This window comes from Corvus brachyrhynchos, unplaced genomic scaffold (assembly GCF_000691975.1).
Source record: "Corvus brachyrhynchos isolate BGI_N302 unplaced genomic scaffold, ASM69197v1 scaffold281, whole genome shotgun sequence".
Lineage (NCBI taxonomy): Eukaryota > Metazoa > Chordata > Aves > Passeriformes > Corvidae > Corvus > Corvus brachyrhynchos.
Genome location: NW_008236509.1, coordinates 4,738,934 through 4,750,873, shown reverse-complemented (window position 1 = coordinate 4,750,873; position 11,940 = coordinate 4,738,934). Strand labels below are relative to the sequence as shown.

The 11,940-nt window shown below is 36.1% G+C and overlaps 1 protein-coding gene across 2 annotated transcripts in view; it reads left to right on the top strand.

Moving 5' to 3' along the window:
- Positions 1 to 442: 442 nt before the first annotated feature.
- METTL15 (methyltransferase like 15) overlaps positions 443 to 11,940 on the top strand; it is a 90,983-nt gene continuing 79,485 nt past the window's right edge. The window contains exons 1-2 of one of the 2 annotated variants that reach the window (XM_017726375.1): positions 443 to 537; positions 1,216 to 1,495. In XM_017726375.1, coding sequence (XP_017581864.1) covers positions 1,232 to 1,495 — 264 coding nt within the window. In that variant the 5' untranslated portion in view covers positions 443 to 537; positions 1,216 to 1,231. Of the gene's footprint in view, positions 1,496 to 11,940 lie in introns of both variants that reach the window. The other variant, XM_008644082.2, reaches the window with a different exon arrangement.

Here is an 11,940-nt window from a genome sequence, read left to right as displayed (position 1 = left end):
GGGTGCGGGCTGCTCACGCTTCTCCAGCTGCCTCTGAAAAAAAGTGTTAAGAGCTGGAATTTTTATCCTCGCTGCCTTTACCTTCTGCTTTAGTACAAGTCCCGATCTTCAGGTGGCAGCCTGCAGTTGTGCTCGAGTGCCGCTTTAGACGTGTGGTGTTACACGTTTTTTGCTCACTTCTAAGGAAAAGATCTCCAGTTGTGTAGAATGAGGGTGGTTGTAAGCAAAGTGTGTCTCTCGTGTTAACCACACGTCTTGGGCTCGTACCAGTGTCGGTCAGTGTGAGTAGGATGGTGGAACACACCTTTAGTGGTCTAACCCCAGGCAGCAGCCTAGCCCCAGGCAGCCGCTCCTCACGCCTTCACCCGTGGGACTGGGGAGAGAAGGGGAAGGGTAAAAAGGTAGAAAACTTGGGGGCTGAGATAAAGAGAATTTAATAGGGAAATCAAAAGCTGTGCAGACAAGCAAAGCAGAACAAGGAATTAGTTCCCTACTTCCCACGGGCAGGCAGGTGTTCAACTATCTCCAAGGATACAGGTAACGGTTACTTGGGAAGACAAATGACATCACTCCAAACATCCTCTTCCCTCCACTCTCTATACGGAGCATGATGCCATTTGGTCTGGAGTATCCCTTCAGTCCAGTTGGGTCACTTGCCCCAGCTGTGTCTCCTCCCTGCTGTGTTTGGCAGAAATCCAAAACACAGCCCCATATTAGCCACTGTGAAAAAAATTAATCAAATTAACCACCCCAACCACAACCAGCGCAGCATACCATGGTAATATGTGTGTTTTCTGTAGACGCACTGTGGTTTGTTGCAAAACCTCACATCTGTATGTCTGTTCAAAGTTAGAATGATATGCACTTTCAAACTTAAAGTAGGGGGAATTACTGCCCAGATGAGGCTTAAATTATCAGGAGAGTAACTTTCTCAGCCTATTCTTATGCAGGCAAAATACTGGTAGCCACTGGCAAGGTAAATTCAAGAAAAGCATGTATCTGATAGTGAAAATAATCTGCTTATTGCTTGAACATGATTGATTTGTAGATAATATTGAAAGTTCTGAAAACGTTTTGCTGACATGACATCTATAAAGCTGCCCAACTTGGAATGTGTATTGCTTTACCTATAGCATTTCCACTTTATTATTTAAACAAACACACTATTTCAAATACTTGTTTGAAAGTAATTCCTGACATCTACTGCTCTTATAGGTCGATCAACTCCAAAATGTTATCTCAATATCTGTGCCAAGTTTGCAAATGTTTGTTTCTGCGCAACTTGAAACTGGAGTCAGTAAAGGTGGCTAGTTTGGCCAGAAGGATCCATTCTTCATCAAATAAGCTTTCTGACTCGGAGTCAAAGGAGCAAACTGTCTGGAAATGTGAAACTGAAGAGTTGCCTCAGAGTACAGAAAACAGTAATTTTGGAAGACTTCACATACCAGTGATGCTGGAGGAGGTTGTTAATTGTTTATCCCCCCAGCCAGGTCAGGTGAGTTAAATGATTGATTAACATTTGTGATCCATTAACAGTCCAGCAGAAAAATTCGTGCAGTGTAGGGATAACTTTTGTTTAGAGAAATAAAGGGATGCTCTTAAACAATCAATTGTAGCTTTTAAAGGTTCTAAATTGTTTTGAAGTTTGAATTAAGACTCTGTATTCAAACTAATAAAGTTCTGGTGTCTGTATGCCTGAATCCCCAGGTAGGTGGTATTTGTTAAAACTGTTGAATTTGACTATTCTGTTGCTTTTGTGCTTGTCTTTCTGAATTGCTCTTGTGTATTCTTGCGGTTATGTTAATTACTCATAGTAGTGGGAAGTTCTCATATAGGGTTACGTCATCAGTTTTTGAAGAACCCTCTTCCTCTTGTATAAGAGGCGGTAAGTATGTAGGTTTTAAAAATGGTCATCATCCCTTGTTCTGAGACAGTTATTTCCATGGTTGGAGGTATTTCCTTAAGATATGCTTTCACTGCATGAGGTGTGCTGCAGAGGTACTGTAGGTATAAAATGGCTCTGTGGTACCAGAAATGGTTTAGCCTCATTAGCATGGAACTAGTACAAGCCTTCATATTTGGGTGTGTGCTTTTGTTATCTAGGCTAGTTCAGGTCTTTACACTGCTGTATTGATATAGCTACATAACGTGTATAGTCCAAGTATATGGTTACACACGTCCTTGAACAAAAATGATACACAGTGAAATGTTTTTTGTCTGGGTGGTCTTACTATTCATTTGAAAGGATTTTTTATATAATGCAAATTCTTAAATAATGTTCACATTTCACATACTTTCATCTGGGATGTTAGTGCTTATGCTAGCTTCATAGAATCTTACTAATTTAGGCCTATCAATGTGTAGTTTTACTACAAAGACTGAAACAATAGATAAAGAAGTAGAAAGGTCAAAGTCTGTGTATGTTTTTATTTTTATTTGAAAACGGCATCATCCAACAGTGGCAAGTTTGAGGTGAATTCAGTGATGAAAAATTTGCAGTCAAATCTTGTTGTGTTGCCTTGTGTATCATTTTAAGTCTTTGAAGAAACTGAAAATGCAAATAGTGTTGATACACGTTTGTCGCTGTTGTACCGAGGATGGCGAGAAGAACGACACAGAATTCAAGTCCAGGACAAAATGGGATTATTTAATTAATTACAAACTCGCTTATATAACTTGGTTTGCAATAGAGGAATGATATGATTGGCCCATTGATCAACCACCTACCAGAGTGATTGGCTGAATGGTATAACACCCATTTCCAAAATATTTTTCCCAGTATACCAAAACATTTCTGCACCTGCGAGACAGTTTACAAAATCTGAAATCATTTCCCAGCTAGTCTGCGTGAGAAAGGAGACTTTCACAGGTGGCTGTAGAAAGCTAGAAAATTTCTCTGCTAGCTTTTTAGTATCCACACACATTAGCATACACATTGCTCTTGCATGTGTCCTACTGTTGAAGATACCTAAATTAGAGAAATACATAAGGAACTTTTAGTTCAGATTTCATTCTCATGTCAGAACGATGGTGACGTTTTCACACATTAAATGAACATATAAACTGTGATACACTATGTGAAATATTTTTTCCAGTTGCGTAAGTTTTTACTTAGATAAGACGAGCCTGATGAAGTGACTGTTCATTAAGCTCTGTTGATGTAGAAAAACCTTACCTGGAAACAGAACTTGTAAAAGAAACTATTCAAGGTTACGAACTATGGAGAGTTAACTATTACTGCCCCTGAAGATTTTTTTATAATTTAAATATTTATGGATGTAAAATAGCTTATTATTGGGGTGGGATTTTTTTCAGGTCTGTGTATACATGGTTTTGCAGATTCCTAAGCTAGTAGTGAACCACTAATGACTGCTGTAAGAGAGCCCAAGTGTGTTTACCTCAAACAGAAGCATTTATAATACTGCTAACCTGTTCAGCATGACTGAAACTGGAAACTGTTCAGCACTTCCATTTTTCTTTTTCTGTATGTATTTGCAGCACTTTCTGAAGCCTTTAAAAATAAGTAGTGTGCAAAAGGATGCAATGTGTCAACTGAGTTTTGCTAGTGTAAGTGAAAGTTTTAACACAGGTTGAGACATTTTCTCACTAACCTGAGTGGTGGTAATCAGTTTGTATTAACATGGTTATCAACTGTGAGTGTCATATAAATTAACATGTTTATAGTCATGACAGGGAGGTCTACGAACACTTTATTTTGTGGGCAGGAAAGGTAGTGCTCTGATCTTGAATTTAGTTTTTCTGCTTTATTCTCTCCTATGCACATAAAGATTTCCTTTACTTAGCTTTAATGGAGTTATATTCTTTGTTATAAAATAGCTGATATGGGCCTCTATTTCTTCTTGTGTCCTAAGACAAGGAGTTGCCAATATAAAGAAAATCTAATTAGAAAGATGATGTTCTCCCTATAGTTATGGTCACTGAATGGGATTTTCATTTTACTTATAGAGGTTCTTACAAAAATAAATGTTACTTAAGAGTGAGTCACTGCTGAGATAAAATGTTAGTGCCCTCCTACTGAATATTCTTGTTGACTGTGTCCTTTGGGAAATCTGTTTGTCAGGAGTTTGAGCAATAATACTTCCATTTATCTTTGAATCTTCTTTTTATGCCTTGTTTCGCAAAGTCCCTGTAGTAGTCCTGTCTTTGAAGCAAAGACTACAAATTAGTTTTTACTGATCTACCTCACTTCTCAATGAAAAGTCTGTTGCAGTAAGTCCACACATAAGTAATTTCCTCTTTTAAGTTTACTGTATTGATTACACTACATTTTAATCTTCTCAGTCCACAAGTGTTGTTTGCAAATACCTGACCAATGTTTTTGCAGTCGTCTGGACAATTCTCTCTTCTCTTAAAGAACCCAACATATTTTAAATCAATGTGTTTGGGCATCCAGAAGCATGTTTCCCCAGTTTTCAGCCTACTTTTTCCTATTTTTTCCTTTGCAATAGTCCCTTGTCTTTTAAACAGAGATGTGAATCTTTTCCACACACTGTGGCTATAATGTTAAGTAAAATAATTTAATTAGTAGTGAGTTGTTGTATGAATGCCAGAGGATGAAACTCTGAAATTTTAACTGTTCTTAATGAGAATCTTGAAGGTTTTTGAGTTGGGAAGCTCTAGGAAATGATAGTGCTCCAGCACCAACAAATACTTCTATATATAATATTTAAACTCCAACTGGAAGAAAAGCAAATATTGTGCCCTTCTCAGATTATATGGGGAAGCCTGTAATCTGGTGACATCTATGGTTTTATATGATTGATTTTATCTATGGTTGAGTATGATCTAGAAGAGACTAAAATGGCGATACTATAAGGTCTGCTAGTATTATTTGGTTTATGATAGTTCTAGAATTTTTTTTTTAGTATCTGTAAATTAAATGGTAGGCGGTCAAACTTGAGGTGAGAAACAATGAATGAAACCTTTCATTTTCTCCAGTGTTTAAGTGGTTCATCAGAAGCAGTTATTAGTAGATGATTTTTTACCTCATTATGTTAATTTGTGTCAAAAAAAGGAAGGCAGTTAATTTTCCCCAAAGAGATCTTGTCTGACATCTTCTTGAGTTAGCTGGGACTTACTGTGGATATTTCCCTTTCGATTCTCCATAAAGTTATTCAGATTATTTTTGCTACTTGACACTCATTGAAGAAGGTATCCTCTTTGTCTTGGAAATAACATGTTATGCCTAGTTTCTAGAAAGAGACAAATATTTCCTGAAAACATGCAGCTTTGCCATGAGCTTTCCTTTTGCTCTTTCGGGTACATATTGCTTTGTTTACAGGATAGTTACTATTTTCACACATCCAAACATCAAATGATTCTTTTTCAGAAGGAGTGTGAGCATGGCCTTCTAAAATAACAGGAAGGAAGTATAAGACATTGCTGACAGTCAGACATTGTTCTGTTGTGAGTGAAGTGCTGCTTGAGCTCTGGAGTTCAAGTTTGAAGACAGTAGCTTTTCACCTCCTGGAGGTTCTGTTGCTCTGTGGGATGTTGATCTGGAGCATGGTCATTTCCTTCCTTTTCTGCAGAGTTAGTTAGTCAAGTAAGAGATGACACTTGAAGGAAGCTGAGGTAGACTGCTGGTGTGAGAAAGCAGAGGCAGTTCTAAAATTGTTGTCTTAGTTTCTGTGTATTCTTGACCATATATCAGTATTCTCTTTCTGCCTTGTACTAAGTGCTTTAAGGCAAAAATAACCTTTCTCTGTACAGCACCCTGCAGAGAGGACTTCTGTTTTGTGACAAAGGTTTCCAAGTACTGTGGTATATAAATAGTTATATGTCTGTGCTGGTGACCAGGGTTCTTATCGTAGTATCTCCAAAGCTATCTGCAAATAATTTATAACTGGAATGACCTGTTTACACTAGAGGTTCTCAAAATTGAAGTTTTCTGCAGGGTGTCCAAAGTAAACAGGAATTGAAAAGGGATCTGGAAAAATTAATTCTGAGTTCTCAAGTTGTTCTCTGAGTTTTTTTGTGAAATGCAGCCAAAATACCAAGTTTGGAAGGGAATATTAATTGCATCGTGATGCAATTAATATTCCCTTCCAAATACTTGTTTCCAAATACTTGTTTTGGAAAAGCACAACACACACATGGACATAGTAAAGTTTTCATTGTTTTAGCCTGTTTTTCACTGGACTTGTAAAATGAATAAGGTGACATAAAGCAATTGATTTCCATAATGTTCTTTATTGTAGAAACAGCTATATTTTTTTTTTTTGGGAAGCATGCTGAAAATATCTTTCCATATGCAAATCTTATGGCTAATTTTTCTCTGTCAACTGCACAGTGATCTCTGCAGTGATTGTTGTGAAAAAGGAAGATACAGAAACTTGTGAGAGTCAATAACTTAATACAGAGTAATTCTGAAAATACTCTGGGAGCTACAGAACACACTTTTTTTCCCATGATACTTGACTGTTACTGAGGCATATTGAGAGTTATTTCAGTTGATCATGTAGTTCCTGTGTATTCTTTCTGTCACTCTTATCTTGCCTGATGTCCTGGCTGCACATATTGTAAATTTGCGGAAGAGGCTAGCTGGGCTTCAGATCACAGCTGTGTATGGAACTGTGTAATAAAATGTGTATTGAATGTATATATATGCAAAGTGTACTTCTTTTTGGGTGTATCTAATAGGAAACTAGTTAAATGGATTCTCAGCAGATAGCACTGTTTAAAATACTTGGCTAAAATCATACTTTAAGTGGGATTTTTTAGTGAAGTTAGCATTTGAAGCTAGTACATGAAAATGGAACACATTTTTAAAACAGTTTTGATTAAGATAGTACTTCAAGTATTTATTATTATTTTAAATAATAATATTGTCTGGTTTTATGATGGTAGTATATATATGCAGATTTGAAAAAGCAGACCCCATTTGCGTACATTCCTTGACTTATAGCCAATTGCTCTGCTGTGACATGCAGTCAAAATAAAATGTAGTAAGGTAGAAGGAGTATTATTTAACAGTGTAATGCCAACAAATGTCATACATGTTTTACAGTATCTGCATCTGTGTGAGTTCCTTCATAAGATCAGAGAGGAAAGAAGGGGACTGGGAAGAAAACAGGACAGGAGGTGGTATTCACAAACAGCTTACTAGCTGACGAGGCAGAGAAAGACAGTCATGCTCTTCAGTTGTCTTGTTGTTTTGCTGTCTTCTGTAGTGGGCCCTCCAAAAACACAGGGACCTTAGATTCCTTATTGACAGATGACTTAAAACACATGCCATTTATTTGAGAGCACTGCATAACTGTTCTCTATGTTGAAGCTCCTACTGTTGAGTGATTAGACTGCGGTACTGGGAAATGAAAAATGATTTGAATCTGAATGTTGGCAGGATATGAATGAGGCATGGTGAAGAAGACCCTTCAGATTTTACATTTTTTCCTTCAAGAATTTGGTCTTTAGAGAGAAAATAACTAGAATACTTGGATGAGAGGAAGAATAAGTTGATGGCTACAGCTGCACAGGAAGGAATCTTCAGGTTGTAGTTCTTGTGCATCTGCCTGACCACTTCATCTTCCCACCTGCATCATGGCTCTCTTGAAGGCATGTCTAAGTGTTATCAGCAGCCACAAGTAGAAGAGCTCTCACCTACTTTGTTCTGCATCTTTATTGCAGTAGAGGAAGGAAAGCCTGCAGCTGCTATATCCAAAGAGACCAGCAAGGGAACAGGGTCTGCCTACTGAAAACGACTCTGCAGATGTGCAGATTTCGTTTTATGGTGATACTGGGCTAGCTTGCTGTTACGGTTCTATCACATAACAAATGATAGCGCTTCAGGAGACTATTTAAGATGCTGTGTTATAATAAAGCAAGATTCAGTGCTTTCGGGTGACTCAGCTTGTAATGACGCTGTATATGCTCTCCTTTTCTGTTGTGACAGCATTAGTCTTTGCACCTCTTGGGGAAAACTAATAAAATTCACCAGAAAGTAATCTAAGCCCTTTAAATTTTAACTTGAGTGAGCCTGTGTTCTCAGAAAGGGTGATAATTAATATATGTAGCTACTCATTTCCTCCTCATCTAGTACTGTGTGTCTTTAGTCAGCCTTTTGGCTAAGCTTTCTTATTAAATATTTGAATTTGAGTTTGCAAACAGGAATGCAGACTTTTTCTATCACATAAAATATTACTAGCAATTGAAGATCACAGTTGGAGTATGGGAGATATCTGCAGGTTTTGTTTTCTTACTTTGTGTTTTATACTGTTGGGAGTAGTTTTGCACAGAATTGTTCTGGATAAAGAGGTGATTAAAAGGTTAAGCTATTAAATTTGATGTTTAAACGGGTATCTGAAGTCATGCAAATATATGGTCTGATTTTTTTTTTATATTTTTTCTTTTTCCCAGACTTTCTGAGCATGTTATCTTCATTATAGTGATGTTTGCTGATGCTCAGCGTCTTGGGAAAATACTTTTCTAGTAATTGTGTTTTAAACACTGAAATAAATCAGTATTGTTTCAGGCTGACTCTGTATAAAACTAGTATTATTTAATGTCAAATTGATGTAGGAACCTGGGAACCAAAACTTATCAAAAACATGTCCATGGCTTTTTTTGGGTTGACTTACCATAGATAATAAAGAATTAGATTTTTACTTGAGCCTTTCTAAAATTTTCATTGCATCTTAAATATCTCCTCAGTTATAATTGAGGAAGGAAGTTTCTTATGAGGTAGCTGAGGAAGTCAGCTTTTTCTTTTTAAGTCTGATGATTAGCTGAAGTCATTCAGACACTGAAATTTTAATTTCCTATGGAAATGTTAATAATGGTGTGCTTGAGTCATAATGTCATTAAATCTAATTCCAGACAACATTACTCTTAGGAAAATGAGTGAAGTAAATAATGCATAGTGAAGCGAGGTTTGCCAGTGCTGTCTAAAAGCAGGTGACAAAGGCAGGTGGTGGAGGTTTTTGTTTGCTTCTCTTGCCTCTTATGCAAGAGCGAAAGGGGAAGGGGCTTATCTGTGTTCTCTTGCATGGAAAAAACTTGCTCCCAGTAATCTTTCTGGATGTTTCACTCAGCTATGTGAAATGCAGTGTTTGGCTGCAGGTTTGTCACTAAGCAGGGAGTGCCACTTGGCATACATGAGAGGGTCTAGGACATGGCTCCCTTTGCTTCTGGATGTGTGAGGATTAGAGTGGTTTGCCAGTGACTGGACTTTTGCCAGGCTTCTGTGATGAACCTACAATTGATGACTGAGAAAGATGTCATGTACTTTTAGATAAATTGTAGATGTCTTCAGGTGATGTATTCCAGTATGTTCTGTGGAATCAAGACCACAAATTAAGGTATGAGGCTTTAGAAATAAGTGAAGAGGGCAAAACAAAGAAGAGGTAAAATACCTTTTTATATGTTTTCGTACAAAACCTGTTCTTTGTGTTCATATGTTGTTTCATATTTAGCTGTAATCGGAAAATTGAACCCCTGTGAAGAAAATACATTGGAAATTATTTTGAGGCATTAAGTGGTTATGATTGATGGGTGCTTCAATATATGTTCATAGCAATCTTTTTTCTCCTCTATGTGAAATGATGAAGAGATGGTTGGTAGTGAAAGTTACTGCAATTCTTGGATATGCAAACTTAGGGATTTTACAGATATTTAACTGTACACTAGTATAATTTAGTAGCATCCTCTGTTAGTGTACCAATGTGATGAATGTGAAAAATGGGAAATAATGGTTATGTTATGTTGAATTGTTGAATAGACCAATACTGGAAAATCATTTTATATTGTACTTAATACATGATCTGAGAAGGTTGTTTTCCTACAAAATGCCACCTATTAATTTATATTCTCTTTGTGATGTAGATTGTTAGACTTGGTGTGTAAACAACTTCTTTATCATTCCATATTCTGTCAAAAGTACTTTCGGAAAAAATTAGTCCAGTTATGTTTTGGCTATCAGTCCTTATTTTCTTAAATTACAAGTGATAACTTTTTATGTAGATGAAAGACATGTACTGTATAGAATTGATAGGAGGTATCTTTTGCTTGCAACCAAAATTCTTCTTTGCTGTGTACTGAATTTGATTTTTTCTTTTTAGTAGGTGCCAGAGAAAAACAGGTTTTATGGTGTAATATATTACCATTAGCAAAAATACAGAACTGTAAATTTTCACTTTTTTGGTCAACTTTATTTTCTGGCAGGTCATGTCATCCTGCATAATACCTTTTAATCCCTTTATAATATTTTCACTGACAAGTTCAGCTCTTGTATTCTTGAGCAAGCTTTGAATGGAAATTACGCCTGTATAGATCAGTAGCTGCTCATAATTTTCATAGTGGTGTCATCAGTATCATCTTACTGGTACTGGGTCTATAGATTTGTATAAAGCTTGTTTACCTTGTGTAGGTTTAAAACATTTTCAAGTTTACTGCAGGGAAACCCGTAATGAGGCTTTGCTCTACAGGGTAACCTTAACCATTTTTTGCCACAGATGTTTTTATTTTCCAGAAGTTCATTTTTTATTCCTTTTTATTCCTTTTTATTGTTAAGTAATTTTATGTTACAACATGTCAATATTTGGTTACTGATTGATGTTGAGATGACATCAGAACATACAGTCATATAGTAAGTCATCTTTCATTTTTAGAGTTCTTACAGAAGTAACAGAATGCAAATGAAAATTGCAACTTTTCAGGATGGGAGTATAGCATATCTAGGTGTCTATAGACCATGTGTGATTCACTGGATTTGTAATAATATTTTCCCTTCTATGAGGCAATGATTTTGAATAGATGATTAAAAATCAAAGTGCTCTAGTTTAAAAACAGAGATCAAGTATGTCTGGTTTACTTTATGAAACTGAACATATTTGCAAAATATTTTGAATTCTCATAAAAGAAAGCAAAGGTTATAAGCATGCTAAAGCCTAAATATTGCTTCTTACTAAATCGGAATAAAATAGTATAAAAATGCAAGAATATCTTGGTCTCTTTGACCTCTTATTTTCTTAGTTCTAGGATAGTTTTTCTTATTCGCATGTGAATAGCAGCAAAGTGAATGTTTTAATAATGTTTTCTGCTGAAACTTTGTATAGTTTCTTAGTTAATTTAGGGAAATAGTTAGAACTCTTCCAGCATTTCTGTAAAAGTACATTTCTCTACTAACAAATCTTTGTTGCGATCTCACAAGTAACTTAGATATCATGTATCACGATGCCAATGATTTTTATCAATGTGGTTTATTTAACATAATTTTAAAAACCTTGCCTGTTGTCAGACATAAAACAAGGATAGTGTTTTAATTTTTGTATATTTAATGGAAATTGAGGACAAATTCTTGGATTGTTGTGCAAAAATTAAAATATAATCCTTTCTGTACATGGTTGATCTATGTGTGTATTAGGTAGGACATAGTGGTAGGTGCAATAAATAATTTTGAGATAAATTGGGAGGATCCAGGATACTTACGCATTTTAAGTCACGTCTTGAATCAACCAAAGAAACAGTGCTTAGAATGGAGAAATATAATGGAAATTTGTAGAATACATGATTTGGACTTGATCGGGGTAGGCAGACTTTGATTTTTAAGATTTAGTCTGAAGTCCTTGTTAAATGGCTTTGAGAAGCTGCACATATTTCAGCCTACATGACTTACATTCATTCAGCAAAGGTGAATAGCGGAGCAGAATAGAGGAAAGCTTCGTGGAAACTTTGTTTTCTCCCGTTGGAGTTTGAAATGCTGACAAGGAAAAAAAAGATCTGCAATTTCTAACTCTTCTAATCAATATTTTTGCTTTAGCAAAAGTAGTTCTAGATTTAGAATAGTTCTAGAAACATGATCTGATTAAATAGTTTAAGTTTTGATAGATGCCATTATCTAAAACCAGCAATATTGCCATTGCGAGTTTGGAAGCGAATGTACATAGTGTATATTTTGTTTGAAGAGAGAATGCTTATCTC